The sequence below is a fragment of the Olea europaea genome, chromosome 19 (genome assembly GCF_002742605.1).
Source record: "Olea europaea var. sylvestris chromosome 19, O_europaea_v1, whole genome shotgun sequence".
In the NCBI taxonomy this organism is placed as follows: domain Eukaryota; kingdom Viridiplantae; phylum Streptophyta; class Magnoliopsida; order Lamiales; family Oleaceae; genus Olea; species Olea europaea.
In genome coordinates this window covers 10644028-10661746 of record NC_036255.1, presented here as the reverse complement: position 1 = coordinate 10661746, position 17719 = coordinate 10644028, and the positions used below count along the sequence as shown (strand labels likewise).

General features: G+C 42.1%; 2 protein-coding genes across 2 annotated transcripts; both read right to left on the bottom strand.

Moving 5' to 3' along the window:
- Positions 1–2010: 2010 nt before the first annotated feature.
- On the bottom strand, positions 2011–3380 carry LOC111368802 (ethylene-responsive transcription factor 3-like). Its single transcript, XM_022990260.1, has one exon. The coding sequence runs from the start codon at positions 3151–3153 to the stop codon at positions 2449–2451; it is 705 nt and encodes a 234-aa protein (XP_022846028.1). The 5' UTR covers positions 3154–3380; the 3' UTR covers positions 2011–2448.
- Positions 3381–5148: 1768 nt separating this feature from the next.
- On the bottom strand, positions 5149–6478 carry LOC111368801 (ethylene-responsive transcription factor 3-like). Its single transcript, XM_022990259.1, has one exon. The coding sequence runs from the start codon at positions 6249–6251 to the stop codon at positions 5547–5549; it is 705 nt and encodes a 234-aa protein (XP_022846027.1). The 5' UTR covers positions 6252–6478; the 3' UTR covers positions 5149–5546.
- Between the last annotated feature and the right edge of the window lie 11241 nt (positions 6479–17719).

Sequence of the window (17719 nt, the reverse complement as noted above, 5' to 3'; positions counted from 1 at the left end):
TGAAGGCATCAAATACTGTAATTTGCGTGGTGGTGTTGAGTGATATGTCCTCGCTTGGGAAATATACCTTTATGTAGTTACTATTTATTTGAGTTCAAAAATTAAAATAATTCATGAGAGGTGTTAGATGTCTCGGGCACATATTGTGTAGATAATAATGAACAATAATTTTAAATGTATGATTGAAATTAAAATTTGAATTTTTTAAGAAAAATGATTGAAAAGATGATAGAATATAATTATTGGTTGGTAAATATGAACGAATATACTAGTACCATTCAATATTAATAGCGTTCAAATTTTGAACGAAAGACGCGTGACCGGTAGGGCTAATATATTTGGCCGGTTAGAAAAAGAGTGAAAGTGGTTGGCCAGGCATAGTCTTAAAAGCTACAACCTACATGTTTGTGCTTTGCACTACCCATTTACCCAAGCACGACAATATACACTTTCCAAGTGGTCAAACATAAAACCAAGGTGTGTTCTAGGGTTAAAATCAAGAACTACTATATTTTCACATTGTTCAGAATGAACAAAAATGGATAAGTTCGGGTTATCGACCAGAAGCACAGGTCGCATCAACAAGAAATCATGCTACAACAAACAGAAAATTCATAACAAGTGATCAATGCTATGAACCAAACAAAAATTCACAGTGATCGCGCGGTTTACATTGAAACCTGAGAATCTGCTTTCATTATAATGGTGCTGTCAATGCCATGATAAATACATGCACCCAATGATGTAAGAATGAACACATCATAACCTACCAAATGAACAGAGCAGAACAGATAGAACACTGATCCTCACGAGGAACAAAAAAATGGATTTGCTAACTTACAATTTTACAATGCACTTTGCTTATCCTAATGAAAATTCGAAGAAACAAATTTCTGCTGTGCAGAAGGATAGGCCGGTTCAAACAATTAAGAAGGGAACGACTAAAAAAAGAATTTGCAATAAAGAATTGAGGTAGTGAATGTGTAAAGAACTTGCATACAAATGACTGTATAACGTAGCATGAAAAGAAATAAACACGATAAAATGACTGAGAACACTAACAAACATGCTAAAAAGGTATTAATCGATCAATATTGCAGTCAATTTAGCATCTTAAAAGGAGGCTTAGGAGATATTCTGATGAATAGCTACTTTTAAGTAAACGGTATTAAATTCCAATCTGCTTCTATTTTGTCGCGACATGGACAATGCAGGTTGTAAACCAGTAACGGCATATTAATGACCAATCATCCATAAGATCTAACCATATTGATCTGCCAGTATAAATGTACAGGAAATGAATTTATCCACACATATCTAATCATTATAGAAATCTAACCATAAGAAACTGTTACCCGAAAGTCATCAAACACGTTAAACTTGAATGCAGTGATTTTAAACAAAGAGGAAACCTCATGCACAAGTCTTGGGCATGAACCATGTAAAAACAAAAAAGAGATAGCATAAAGCTCCCTACACCTCGAGGAAGAGATAGGGTTATTGTTAAGCACAAAAGCACAAAGGCAAAAACTTGAACTTGACAAAAAGCTAAGAAGATTGCTTTCATAACTCATGATACCTTCAAGCATATCAGAATCAATAGATAGTAGCAAACCTAAGTAGTAAAAGCTCAGATAAGCCAGTACATCAAATCTTACTACTGAGCCATACCAAACTAAAAATGCAGACAGGACAACAATTCAAACAAGCCTGCAAGAAAAACTAAAGTTACACCAGTCCATCCGGATAGCTAATGACCAACATGTTAATCACATGAGATGTATATAAAGCTAGCAAACAACTTGCAGCTCAAATCATCCAAAAGAATGGCAAACCATATGAAACAAATGAAATGAACATAACATGGAACAAAATTTATCGCACAAGTGCAGCATAAGTAGTCGTTCTTGTAGCATTGAATGAGATGAGACTTCCATTTTTACATTAAAAGATCCGAAAATGGATTTCATAAATCAGCAAGAAAAAAATCCAGAAACGACACATAACAAATAGATAGTAGACGTTCTTACATCTAGTTTTAAAAGTAAATAAAACAATACACAAGTCTTCGACAACAGATTTCATATACATTCCAAAGAAGTCAATAGGACAGTCGATGACACGCAATCATCGAAAGACAATAATATCACAAAGGGACACTGAATATCCATCCATCATAATATCCTCTATTTTCCATAACATCAATTTTATAAATCTAATTCAAGTAAATCCTCTTCAAACAACAGGATACCCATAGCAGCCTGACCTCCAACCCACCTTAGTTTTTATCTCACCAAAGGCTTTACCCTAGCTATGAGCATTTTTTTTTTTCATTTTTTTAGGGTTTTCCTCCGCAAAATAAAAACAAAAAATTAAAAAAAGGAAAAGAAATAAGTAATTTAACTAGATGAGTTTTCCAAATGATTTGGTCGTCATCAGGACACAACATCAAAGTCGGAGGGCCGTGCAAGCTAGGTCGCACACGTCAGAGTCTACACCATAAGCGTCCATTGGCGGCGGGAAGTTGAGGTCGAAAGGTAAAGGCTTTTTACATAAGGAGGCGGCGACGTCGCATTCACCATCATCCACAACGGAGGAGGAGGAATCACAGTCGCTGTGACAGTCGTCAGGAGACATCGGCGGCGACCTGGGATATCTCCTTTGCGGCTGAATAAGTTGCGGAGGTGCCAGCTGCCTGGGTCCACTAAACGACTCGACGGTGCTGCTCATGCCGCTGGAGGTAGGCCTCTGCGGGCCAACTATCTGGTGGTCCTGAGGGTAAAATCGAGGATCCACCATGAACGGATCGTTAGGCAGATTACTGATCTGTTGATTATTAAAATTTTGAGGGTTGAATTCATGGAAGACGCCGTTCTGGGTGTTGGATAACGGAAAGTTCGTCTTAGCCTTGTGGCCCCGGAGAGATAGAGCAGCAGCGTCGTAGGCCCTAGCCGCGTCTTCAGCAGAATCAAACGTACCTAGCCACACCCCAGTCTTCTTCCAAGGGTTTCTGATCTCTGCAGCAAATTTTCCCCATGGTCTCTTTCTCACTCCCCGAAATTTGATCTCCTTAGATCCTCCAGATCCGTTGGCCTCTCTGCCGTTCGCCGCCATTTGCCTTGCCGCCGCCGTCGCTCCTCTGCCTCGCCTCATTGTCAGATTCGATCGATACAGCAGCAAAAATATAATTTCCGAGAAGGAAAACAAACAAATCTTTCTCTCACAAGAAAAGGCTTTAGAAATAGATTAGAGAGAGAATAAATAAATATGTACAAAAAACCAAACAAAATCAGGGAGAAAGACCAGATTGCGATAATTTTTTCTCTCTCTACTGTGCGTGTAAAGAGAAATGGGTGGAGAGGCCCCCAGGCATATCTCCCAGTGGCAAAGGGGAGAGCGGATAGGACTCAGCGCTGCAGTGTGCAGAGTTCGATTCCCCGCAAGGTGGAATTGATTTTGTTGCAAGCGGGAGTTACCATATGGGTTAACAGCCTTGGCCTATTCATATGCTCTCTACCCTGGCTCCTGAGAGGCACATCCTGCGATTTACCTCCTCCACGATGACCCAGGACAGGATCAGTGGGGGCCCCTAAGATTGGGGTTCAACCTTTAGAAATGGGTGGAGAGAGAGAGCAGAGTTTTTTTTTTTTTGAATTTTTTTTTCCTTTTTTCGGGTGGATTTCTTTTGGTTTCTCGATTTCTCCGCCTTTATGAAAAGACCAAAACAACTTTTTAATTTAGGCTTATTTGAACCATATTTTTTGAAAAAAATATATTTTTGAATAATGTTTGAAATCATTTCAATCACACATTTTTCGATAAAATATTATTATACGTACATCAAAATTTTTATTTATTTTTTAACCACATATTTTTCATTATTACACTATTTAAAAATACATTTTCATTCCAATAATGTGACTCAAACCAGGGCTAAAACTAAACTTCCGTACTTAGTTTATGATAAGTACGTGACACTTTATAATAGGTGATGAATGATAATGGTTAAACTTCATTTTAAGCCCCTGTTTGGCCCCCATTACGGGAAAGAATTTGCAATAAAGAATTGAGGTAGTGAATGTGTAAAGAACTTGCATACAAATGACTGTATAACGTAGCATGAAAAGAAATAAACACGATAAAATGACTGAGAACACTAACAAACATGCTAAAAAGGTATTAATCGATCAATATTGCAGTCAATTTAGCATCTTAAAAGGAGGCTTAGGAGATATTCTGATGAATAGCTACTTTTAAGTAAACGGTATTAAATTCCAATCTGCTTCTATTTTGTCGCGACATGGACAATGCAGGTTGTAAACCAGTAACGGCATATTAATGACCAATCATCCATAAAATCTAACCATATTGATCTGCCAGTATAAATGTACAGGAAATGAATTTATCCACACATATCTAATCATTATAGAAATCTAACCATAAGAAACTGTTACCCGAAAGTCATCAAACACGTTAAACTTGAATGCAGTGATTTTAAACAAAGAGGAAACCTCATGCACAAGTCTTGGGCATGAACCATGTAAAAACAAAAAAGAGATAGCATAAAGCTCCCTACACCTCGAGGAAGAGATAGGGTTATTGTTAAGCACAAAAGCACAAAGGCAAAAACTTGAACTTGACAAAAAGCTAAGAAGATTGCTTTCATAACTCATGATACCTTCAAGCATATCAGAATCAATAGATAGTAGCAAACCTAAGTAGTAAAAGCTCAGATAAGCCAGTACATCAAATCTTACTACTGAGCCATACCAAACTAAAAATGCAGACAGGACAACAATTCAAACAAGCCTGCAAGAAAAACTAAAGTTACACCAGTCCATCCGGATAGCTAATGACCAACATGTTAATCACATGAGATGTATATAAAGCTAGCAAACAACTTGCAGCTCAAATCATCCAAAAGAATGGCAAACCATATGAAACAAATGAAATGAACATAACATGGAACAAAATTTATCGCACAAGTGCAGCATAAGTAGTCGTTCTTGTAGCATTGAATGAGATGAGACTTCCATTTTTACATTAAAAGATCCGAAAATGGATTTCATAAATCAGCAAGAAAAAAATCCAGAAACGACACATAACAAATAGATAGTAGACGTTCTTACATCTAGTTTTAAAAGTAAATAAAACAATACACAAGTCTTCGACAACAGATTTCATATACATTCCAAAGAAGTCAATAGGACAGTCGATGACACGCAATCATCGAAAGACAATAATATCACAAAGGGACACTGAATATCCATCCATCATAATATCCTCTATTTTCCATAACATCAATTTTATAAATCTAATTCAAGTAAATCCTCTTCAAACAACAGGATACCCATAGCAGCCTGACCTCCAACCCACTTTAGTTTTTATCTCACCAAAGGCTTTACCCTAGCTATGAGCATTTTTTTTTTCATTTTTTTAGGGTTTTCCTCCGCAAAATAAAAACAAAAAATTAAAAAAAGGAAAAGAAATAAGTAATTTAACTAGATGAGTTTTCCAAATGATTTGGTCGTCATCAGGACACAACATCAAAGTCGGAGGGCCGTGCAAGCTAGGTCGCACACGTCAGAGTCTACACCATAAGCGTCCATTGGCGGCGGGAAGTTGAGGTCGAAAGGTAAAGGCTTTTTACATAAGGAGGCGGCGACGTCGCATTCACCATCATCCACAACGGAGGAGGAGGAATCACAGTCGCTGTGACAGTCGTCAGGAGACATCGGCGGCGACCTGGGATATCTCCTTTGCGGCTGAATAAGTTGCGGAGGTGCCAGCTGCCTGGGTCCACTAAACGACTCGACGGTGCTGCTCATGCCGCTGGAGGTAGGCCTCTGCGGGCCAACTATCTGGTGGTCCTGAGGGTAAAATCGAGGATCCACCATGAACGGATCGTTAGGCAGATTACTGATCTGTTGATTATTAAAATTTTGAGGGTTGAATTCATGGAAGACGCCGTTCTGGGTGTTGGATAACGGAAAGTTCGTCTTAGCCTTGTGGCCCCGGAGAGATAGAGCAGCAGCGTCGTAGGCCCTAGCCGCGTCTTCAGCAGAATCAAACGTACCTAGCCACACCCCAGTCTTCTTCCAAGGGTTTCTGATCTCTGCAGCAAATTTTCCCCATGGTCTCTTTCTCACTCCCCGAAATTTGATCTCCTTAGATCCTCCAGATCCGTTGGCCTCTCTGCCGTTCGCCGCCATTTGCCTTGCCGCCGCCGTCGCTCCTCTGCCTCGCCTCATTGTCAGATTCGATCGATACAGCAGCAAAAATATAATTTCCGAGAAGGAAAACAAACAAATCTTTCTCTCACAAGAAAAGGCTTTAGAAATAGATTAGAGAGAGAATAAATAAATATGTACAAAAAACCAAACAAAATCAGGGAGAAAGACCAGATTGCGATAATTTTTTCTCTCTCTACTGTGCGTGTAAAGAGAAATGGGTGGAGAGGCCCCCAGGCATATCTCCCAGTGGCAAAGGGGAGAGCGGATAGGACTCAGCGCTGCAGTGTGCAGAGTTCGATTCCCCGCAAGGTGGAATTGATTTTGTTGCAAGCGGGAGTTACCATATGGGTTAACAGCCTTGGCCTATTCATATGCTCTCTACCCTGGCTCCTGAGAGGCACATCCTGCGATTTACCTCCTCCACGATGACCCAGGACAGGATCAGTGGGGGCCCCTAAGATTGGGGTTCAACCTTTAGAAATGGGTGGAGAGAGAGAGCAGAGTTTTTTTTTTTTTGAATTTTTTTTTCCTTTTTTCGGGTGGATTTCTTTTGGTTTCTCGATTTCTCCGCCTTTATGAAAAGACCAAAACAACTTTTTAATTTAGGCTTATTTGAACCATATTTTTTGAAAAAAATATATTTTTGAATAATGTTTGAAATCATTTCAATCACACATTTTTCGATAAAATATTATTATACGTACATCAAAATTTTTATTTATTTTTTAACCACATATTTTTCATTATTACACTATTTAAAAATACATTTTCATTCCAATAATGTGACTCAAACCAGGGCTAAAACTAAACTTCCGTACTTAGTTTATGATAAGTACGTGACACTTTATAATAGGTGATGAATGATAATGGTTAAACTTCATTTTAAGCCCCTGTTTGGCCCCCATTACGGGAAAAATTTAATGTATAGAATAGTGTTTTTTGAAAAATGAGTGGTTGAAAAAGAAAGAAAATTTTTTGATTTACGTGTAATATTATTTTATGGAAGATTGTGTGATTAAAAATAGGAGAGAGAAAAATAGAATGGAATGTAATGAAAATCAAACAAGGGCTAAACTTATCTTTGATTATGTTTTCATTTAATTATATAAAATAGCACATACAAAATATGAAGAATAACAAAAGAGGCCATCTTCTTCCTTCACCCATCTCACCCCCAACTACCAAATCTTCAAGTTCAAGGTTGAGTTTGAAGGAGACAAATTTTGACCTCATCAATTTGTTATATAACTAGTCAATTGTTATAGTCTTGGACTTGATAGAACAGTTAATAAAATTTATTACGTGTTCTTTTTAATTTTCAATGAAATGTAATTCAACGAATTTGTATTTCCTTATTTGTGCTAGTGAAATTACGAAATGTAAGCATGAGAGCATTTTCAAAATATACTCTTTATTATAAAAATAAAAAATTCTTTAAGTTTCAATAATAATTTTGTTTACACTTCAATAATACTTTATTTTTTCTTTTCATTTTATTTTTTAAGTAATATTTTTTTCCATCAACAAATATAATTTGAATAAAGTAGAATATTGAAATTTGTAACTTATCAAAGAGCATTTTGAAGCTTTTGCAAGCACTTACTCTCTACGATTGTGAACATCTAATATTTATATGGTATTTTGAAAACACTCCGATACATGACCTTTTCCTTTGAGGTAAATATGCCTTTAGTTATACCACTTCCAGTTCCAACACCACCACATGAAACGAGATTAATTATACGAAATCGCATAGTAGAGTACGCAAAAGAATAACTAAAAAGTTGGGAATTTAGCCTTGATAAAACTTGAGGAGTTGGGCTATCGACCCTAATCTTGGATGACATTGCCTGTAGGGCATCGAACAATATTCTTAAAGTATTTCATATATATATGTTAAAAACGAGAATAAAAGTGTCATAAAATAAAAGAATAATACTATCTAGCAGGTCCACACTAGATATTTTCAATTAAATGAGTAATGTGACATTGTATTTTGTTTAACATATCATTTAATGTCATGTAATTGTCATCTAAATCGATGTTTGACATTGATGATGCTGAATATCGTTATTTAAAATAGAATTACAGTTTCCCTCGAATTATTTCCACGGACCACGTTGCATGGATCCACAGTCAGCACTGTTAACCCCATAACGGAACCACCTATATAGACCATAGGACGAACCCCTGCAGCAATTGATTTTTCAATTTTCAAAAGCTAATCCCAACCTGATCCATTGTTGTGAATTGGTTGTCCAAAACCAACTAATGAAGTCTGTGGAATGGAACGGGACCTTCGCATGGGCGTAAGGTCTCGGTATGTATGAAACATACGATCGCACGGTACAAATTTGTGACTGTTAGTGGTCGTTTTTTTTTTTTTTTTTTAAACATTAAGGATTTGAATTTAATGACCTTTCACTTGACTTTTGTCACCATCTCAAGTATATGGACGATGCCTATGTATGGAGGGGTCATGTTCAAAGGGAAAATGTTAGAAACATTTTATAATCCATACTTGGTTCCCCAAATAGTCAAATCACGTATTACATTCATATTCACATTTTCATTGTGTTCTTCGAAGTTTTGGTAGAAAATTATTTGCACTTTGATTTTTTCTGCATCAAAGCTTGTTATAATCTTTTAAATCATTGGTCGGAATAATTTTAAGCATCTCATTACTTTTGGAGATGGGGCAAATATAGGACAACGATATCGTCTTCAAGCCTTTAAATTAGTTCTCATCAGGAATTTTGGTTTCAATTTCTTTTGTTGTTAAGGCTCTGTTTGAGCCACATTTTTGGCAAAAAAAATACATTCTTAAATAGTGATTTGATATCATTTTAATCACACATTTTCAATAAAATAATATTACACGTAAATTCAAAATTTTTATTTATTTTTTAATCATACATTTTTCATTAATACACTATTTATAAATATATTTTTTTGAGAATAATGCGACTCAAAGAAGGCTAAATTTTGCGTTCTTTTTCTCGAACCCCATTGTTTTCCAACACCCGATAATACCAACCAGACGTGGCCCAGTTTGACGGAGTAGTATATGGGGCCCCCAGAATGAAAGTTTGACCACAAAAATCTCTATATTTCCCCGCCTTAATTGACAGGGAACCGGCTAAGCCTGTTAGAGTGACAGCAAAAGGCTGGAGATATGGGCGACCGGCTCTCATCCCTATATGACTGACACGTTTCAATTTAAGTCATCAATGGTATGAATTTTCAAAGTGGAACGTTGACCACAGAAGCTGGATGGTGGGTGCGGGTATTATGCGGCCAAATTACGTTGCTTGTTGTGCCAATACAATTGGCCTGCAAATGTTTTTTATTTTCTCAAGTAAAGGTTGGTCGTTTGGTAAACTAATGATTACGTTGTTTAATGATTTTTTTTTTTTGAAAAAATCAAAATTTTATCCGTTATTTTACTGGTCTTAAGCCCGTTTGTTTTTCATTATTTGATCAAAAAAATGAAAAATATAATCATTATTCATCATATCAAGTAATTATATTTGACTTTCTATTTCGTGTGAATTTCATAACGACTGTATTTTACATTTTCATTCTCATAAGAATGGAAATTGTTGATCTCGAAAATTGATCCTTCCACGTGGCCAACTGAAAGCTACTCCACGTATTTTTCTCTGCGCACAATCAGCAAATAGTCAGACGTACACGGCCATAACCAGCGGGGGTGATGACGGCCGTATACACTTCGACGGTCAAATCAGATTTAAGTGGTAGGGGCTGTGCAAATCAATAATAAAGGGGGAGGAGAAAATATATAAACTTGCTATGGAGTGCTATGTAGTGAGAGTTTCATTACATTTGCCTCTTGCCAAACATTGGGTATTTATAGGTGATATGAACCATTGGATGTGGGACGCGTGTATACATCTGGCGGTATGAGGCGTCCGCTCATAGGCGTCAATCAGCCGCGTCCGTAGAGTGGGCGGACAGTTTGTTTCTTTTGAGTTGAATTGACATAAAGTTGATAAGTCACATCAACTAGCCTCATGGAGACGTCAAATCAATTTAAACCTTAGGTGCATGAAGGATCTTGGAACAAATCTCTTTCTGAAATTGGCGGCGGATCTTCTAACCAGGGTCCACTTGGTCTCGACCTCGGGGGTGAGGTGCTTTGACAGGTCAGTAATAGGAATCGCTTGTATTTAAACATTTCGGACGGGTCTTTATCAAGTCGAAATATGTGGTGCTGCGCGTTCCGAGGCATATAAGATCGGAGTGTAATAGTGGTCCCCCAAGTCCAAGTATGAATATTTATATCATGGGTGGACTTGCTTTCCTGACGGATCGCGAGTCGTGGGAGTTTTGGGGGTTGATCTATTATAGTAATCGAGGTTATGATCCCAGGCGGACGTGCCAAAGCTTCGTTACTGTACGTAGCGTACGAGGCGGTCAACAAGCATGGAACTTCACGTCAAGTGCGTCGAAGCTTCGTGAATATGGTGCGCTGACCCCACAGACTGACGCATTGGGAGATGACCCAAAGGGGCGTCCAAGCTTTGTAAAGTTGAGGGAACGCAGCGTCCGAGGCGATGACCCAAAGGGGCCTTCGCGTCAGGTGCGTCCAAGCTTTGTAAAGTTGAGGGAGGAGCTCATCTGTCACCGGTGCGCTGACCCACAAGGCCGACGCGTTGGGAGATGGCTAAAACTTTGTAAAGCATGGGAGGGAACGTAGCGTCCGAGGCGATGACCCAAAGGGGCCTTCGCGTCAGGTGCGTTCAAGCTTTGTAAAGTTGAGTGAGGAGCTCGATCCGAGGCGATTCGAACGTCAAATGATTTGACAACTGTTGCGTGTTTTCAAGTTGACAGTTGCGTGCCATGCCCATTCTCCTAAAAGGCTGCTGCGGCTACTAATTATTATTGACGGCTGGTTGTAACCGAGGTGATGCATTTTAAGCAAGCATGAAAGTCACAGCGACATATTGGGCGTAGATCAAATCTGGCGTTTCATTTCAATGGCCTAGATTGAAGATGCGGTGAACGGCCTAAATTGATCGCATTTGAATTCGACGGTGGAGATCGGATTTGTCGTTCTATAAAAGGAGGACTCTAAGGTTTTCTCAAGCTTTCTACCCTTGCGAAACAAACACTATATTTTTCTCTCAAGTCATTGGCGATTTTCGGTGTTTTCTAAGCAATTTCGGCCAGAAAATTAAACTTCCGACGACCTTACACCGTTTCCGGCTAGGAAAAACTCCAAACTCGTAAGTTTCAGTACCTATTTGGGCTTTTAAATTTTGAAATAATGGCCACAGAGGGGAGTTCTGGTTCGGGGAGGGGTTTAGAACTATTGAGGATGGACGAGCCCATTGTGGCGACCTCCTCAGAAATAGCCGAGGCAATAATGGGGGGGGAATATATGGAAGCGACCGAATAGCCCAGCAGATACTTCTGTGCATTGGGGGGCATCGGATTACCCATCCAAATTAAGAGAGGCCGACCTGGGGAGACTTAGGACAGAGTATAGGATCCCTGATAGCATAGATTTGATCCTCCCTGGGCCGGAAGAGAGAGCCTGCTACCCTAGGCCGGGCTGCGTGGCCATCAGTGAGGCGATCCTTAGGGCCGGACTTAGGCTGCCCGTTCACCCATTCTTTAGGATGGTGCTTAGGTCCTATGGGCTAGCCCCGACGCAGCTCAATCCGAACTCCTGGAGCCAAATGGTGGGCTCCTGGATGTTGTGGAAAGAGGCGTCATTAGGGGTGGAGATGCCCCTCTCCGTTTTCCAGACCCTTTATATGCCTAAGGTTACTGCCGGGGGGGATAAGACCCGGGGATGGTATTACCTTACTTCATGGGGTTCCCACACTCCATTTGTGGTCGATCTGCCGAGCTCCATCAAAGAATGGGAGAGCTTGTGCCGCAGGGCAATGGGACACAATGGAGGGAGACCCCCTGGCGCCTCTTACCGTCCCGACGAAGTATTCAACACTTAGTGAGTATAGTAATAGTTTTTCCTTATATTTCTCTTCGGTTCGAATTGTACCTAACAGTTACATTTCTTTTGTAGGTGCTCTTCCTCGGTGCGAGCTGTCAACCGAGGACTTTGACACCATCTGTATCATTTACCAGCTGCCTCAGAAGAAGAGGTCTTACCATAGGCTGATCCAAAAGAACATCCACTTCATTACTCACGATCTGATGGCATCCCAAGGTAACTGGACCGAAGTCTTTGCTTTGTATTCCGAACTCCCAAGACTTGTATTAATTCCTTATTTGCTCTTTGCAGACAACTTTAATAAGAAGATGTCGGTGCGCCCCGACTTCAAGACCATCCAAAAGATGATGGCAGAGGCACGGGCGTTGAAGGCCTTCTCCTCCTCGTACAAAAAGCAAATGGAGGATTTGGTAGAAGCCAGTAAGAGGCTTCAGCCTTCGACGGAGGAGGAGGTACCGGAGGTTGACTTTCGAAGGAAGGGCAAGAAGAGTGTCGCTCCTCCAAAATGCCCAACTGTGGCGAGGCCACCCCCAGCTCTGAGGCAGACCACAATTCCCACCGGGGTGGCCATCCCAGAGAGAAGGCCCGCCCCAACTGAGCCTGCCACTGCCCCTGCCACCACACCCATCGCTGCAGTGCCAATTGACCAAGTGTCAGGGCAGCAGAAGAGGAAAAGGTCCCGTCCCTCTAAGGAGGTCGACTTTCTGGGCGCCAATCCTAAAGAGCCCGTAAGGGAAGTGTTGGAGGCTCTTCCTCCAGAAACAGTTGCGGTGGCAGTGGTCCACAACAAATACTGGATAGAGGAGTGAAGGGACCACACCGCCTCCTACACGGCTGAGGATTTGGTGGCCGCGAACAGCGCCTACATGGCTCGGGCCCTGAGTATAAGCATCCAGCTTGAGGGCTTGGTGAAGGATCTGAACTCTAAGAGGGAGGATCTCGCTAAGCGCCTCGACGAGGCGATGCACTACGGGGATGCCGTGCGAGCGGCTCAGGCCAAAGCCACGCAGGCAGAGGAGGGGAAGAAGGAGGCTGAGGCCCAGCTAACTGCAGCCAAAGCAGAAGTAGAACGGCTAAAGAAGGAGTTGTATGAGGTGGAGTGCCACGTGACTGCTGTGACTCGGCGGCTTGATCACGCCAATGAGCACCACAAGCTCGCCACCGATGCTCTGGAGGCCTCCAACAAAGAGAAGGCAGAGCTGAGGCAGAAGGCAGAGGCTCAGTCAGAGGAGATTGCCTCTTTGAAGGAGGAGTTGAAGTCTGCGGGGGAGGTGGCAGTCCAGAACTTCATAGACCACTTTGAAGACCATCCCCTGTATGACGACTTCGACAACTTCTGGGCCTCATGGAGTGCCCAAAGCTTATTGGGTCGACTGAAGGAGGTGCACCCCACTCTGGACATCTCTTCATTGGAGGCAGAGTTCGGGGAGCCAACTGGAGGTCGGCCTGATAGGCTCGTCGAGGGGGCTCCGGAGGCCCAGGAGGCGGCCAATGTAGAAGTCCCTCCAGCATAGTAGGGTTACTTTTTGTAATGGCTTTGGCCTCCTTGTATTTAAATTTATTCAATGAAATGAAATTTTTTGCTAAGTATTTGGGCTTCTGCATTTTTGTATTTTCTATCTGTTTATACTTGTATGAACGACAAACGTCAGACCAATTGCCTCGCGACAATAACCAGTTAATAACTGCAGACCGGACCACTCAAGTTAATATAAGTTTAAACACTTAAGCGAGTATGAAGCGACTCTTAATGCCAACCTATTAATAATTTGAGATCGGACCACTTAAGCGAACATGAAGAGCCCCTTAACGTCAATCAGCTAATAATTGATGATCGGATCGCTTAAATGAACCTTCTAAAGGACTGAGGAAACTATTCACTAACTGATATGGCTCGGAACCGAAGAATCATTACATAAGATAAATTACATCACCCTTTACAAAGGCAATTCCAGCACTTAGAGGGAATTTTACAACTGAGATCAGATCAGAACAATCGATTCATTATAACATACTGAGATCGGATCGGAACAAAGTCTCATTATTGATAGTACTTCCTCAAGTGTTCGATGTTCCACTGATGAGGCAGCGCCTTTCCTGACATATCTTCGATTTCGAAGGTATTAGGTCGGGATTCCCAGCGGATGCGGTAAGGGCCTTCCCATTTTGGGCCAAACACTCCTGACCCGGTTGGTTTTGAAGATTGGAAAACTCTTCTGAGGACGATGTCGCCTAAGCGAAGAGTTCTGTTTCTGAGCTTGGAGTTGTAATAACGGGTCATCTTTCAATGATATTTTGCCAAGATCACTTGGGAGGTATCTCTCTTTTCCTCAAGGAGGTGTAGTTCGCTTATTCGAGCCTCGTCATTACTGATCTCGTTGAAAATGTATCCATCGATGTGATGGGACCCCGACTTCGATCGGACTCATGGCCTTGGCTCCGTAGGTCATGGAAAATGGAGTTTCACCGGTTGCAGTTCGGCAAGAAGTCCTGATAGCCCAGAGGACATGGGGGAGTTCGTCAACCCAGGCCCCCTTAGAGGTATCAAGTTTCCTTTTCAATGTGTGTTTGATAGTCTTGTTCACTGCTTCAACTTGCCCATTCGCTTGGGGGTGATGAGGTGTCGAGAAGTCCTTCTTTATGCCCAGTTCGTCGCATATGTCTGGCATCTTCCTGTTGTCGAACTGCCTTCCGTTATTAGACACTAAGGAGTGGGGAATGCCGAATCTACAAATGATGTTTTTCCAAACGAACTTGGTAGTATTAGCCTCGGTAATTCTGGCAAGGGGTTCAGCCTCGACCCACTTAGTGAAGTAGTCAATGGCGACAATAGTGAAAGTTGCACTTCCTCTCCCTTTTGGGAGTGGACCAATGAAGTCAATGCCCCACTTGGCGAATGGCCAAGGGCTGGTTACTACGGAGAGGCTATGAGAAGGCTGTCTTTGTATGTTCGAGAAGCGCTGGCACTTGTCACATTTCTGGACAAATTGGCAAGCATCCCTTTTCAGGGTCGGCCAGAAGTAGCCTTGACGGAGAACCTTGTGTGCCAGAGCCGTTCCTCCGGAGTGATTTCCACAGATTCCTTCATGGATTTCCCTGAGTATGTATGTGGCCTCTTCGCCTCCTACGCATCGAAGAAGAGGCGAGGCGAAGCCTCTCTTGTAAAGGGTATCTTCTTGTAGGACGAAGTGTGCAGCCCTTCTTCTTAATTTCCTCGCCTCGCCTCTGGAAGCAGGCAGTGTTTGCTCCTTCAGGTACGCGATGATGGGCTGCATCCATAATGGGGTGCCTTCTATCCACAGTATCTCTTCACCTTCAGAGGTGGAGGGCTTTGATAAGTGATCAATAGGGATGATGTTTAGCAGCTCTGAATCCATGCTGCTGGCTAATTTTGAGAGGGCGTCTGCGTGTGGATTCTCTAGGCGGGGGACTTGAGTCAGTTCGAACCTTTCAAAATGAGGAATTATGTCAAGAACCAACTTCAAGTACGCAATCATGTTACCATCTTTGGCTGCGAAGTTTCCATTGACCTGATTTACTATGAGCTGAGAGTCGCTGCTCGCCAGGAGCTTCCTGACTCACATCTCCTTAGCGAGTCTAAGACCTGCCAGAAGGGCCTCGTATTCGACGGCGATATTCGAAGCTTTGAAGCCAAACCTTACTGCACAATTTAGCTTGTGGCCTTCCGGGCTCTCCAATACGATCCCTGGCCCTGCGCCAGCCTCTCCTGAGGACCCATCTACGAACAGTTTCCATGTGGAGGGCTCGGCTAGTTCCATTATCGCCTCCATTTCTGGGGATTTGGTAAAGTCAACCAAAAAATCAACAAGGGCCTGGCCCTTGATGGCGTGTCGAGGTCGGAACGTTAGATCGAACTCACTGAGCTCGATTGTCCATTTTAGCAGGCGTCTTGATGCGTCAGTTTTCTGCATTACCTGCTTTAGAGGGAAATTGGTGAGAACTTGTATTGAGTGGGCTTTGAAGTATGGCCTCAGCTTTCTTGAGGCTGTGATAAGGGCGAGTGTCAATTTTTCCATGTCTGGGTAGCGTGTTTCAGCTGGGAGAAGTGCTTTGCTGATGTAGTATACTGGCAATTGGTGCTCATTTTCTTCCCTGATTAGGACTGCGCTGACTACTACGTCCGAAACCGCTAGATACAGTAGTAGAGATTCATCCAGTTGAGGTTTTGACAAGAGGGATGCCTCTCTAAGGTGCTTTCTCAGAGCCTCGAAGGCTTCTTCACACTCCGAAGTCCATTGGAATTTCTTTCCTTGCTTCAGCACATTGAAGAAAGGCAAGCTTTTATCTGTGACTCTGGAGATGAAGCGACTGAGTGCGGCTATCCGACCATTGAGACTTTGGACCTCCTTCGGTTTTTGAGGTGACCTCATTTCTAGCAAGGCCGTTACTTTAGCTGGATTCACCTCAATTCCTCTTTGATTTACAATATACCCCAAGAACTGGCCCGATGCCACTCCAAAGGTGCACTTTAGGGGATTCAATTTCATATTATACTTTCTAAGTATCTGAAAACTTTGGTCGAGTTGACTCACGTGTTCGGTTGTTTGGAGGCTTTTGACCAACATGTCGTCTACGTAGATCTCCATGATTTTGCCAATGAGTTCGGCAAACATCATGTTGACTAACCTCTGGTATGTTGCTCCGGCATTTTTCAATCCGAAGGGCATGGCTTTGTAGCAATACAGACCCCTATCTATAATGAACGATGTAGCTTCCTCATCAGGTCGGAACATGGGTATCTGGTTTATACCCTGAGTATGCATCCATGAAACTCAGTAGTTCATGCCCAGCAGTAGAGTCCACAAGTTGATCTATTCTTGGAAGTGGGAAGCTATCTTTGGGGCACGCCTTATTTAGGTTTGTGAAGTCCACCCATACCCTCCATTTTCCGCTGGGCTTTTTCACCAGAACCGGGTTGGATATCCACCTTGGATAGATGGCCTCTCTTATGAAACCACTACGGCTAAGTTTGTTCACTTCGTCTATCAGTGCCTCGTACCGTTTCGGATTGAGGGCACGCCTCTTCTGTCTATGGGGGGCATAGGAGGGGTTGATGTTAAGGTGATGACAACTGATTCTAGGATCTATTCCCACCATATCTTCATGTTTCCATACGAAGACATCCAGGTTCCCTTTCAGGAAGCGTATCATCTCGACTTTTGCTTCAGGTGACAATGACTTCCCTATACGCAAGACCTAACTGGGGTCTTCCTGGTTGACGGGGAAAGTCTCTAATTCTTCCATTGGGGTCGCATTTGGTTCAGAGTCAATTATTCGGGGGTCTAGCTCATCAAGAGGGTGTCCTTGTTCAGGGGCCTCTTCCATGTCGATGTCTCCCTTTTGTTTAGAGGTATGCCGTTGTTCAAGGGCGTCGAGCATTTCCACGTCCGTATCGACTTCAGCAGGTACCTCAGTTAGAATTACATTAACAGTTCGAGGCTCGGACTTTCGCAGCGAGTTTAGGTAGCATGCCCTGGAGCCC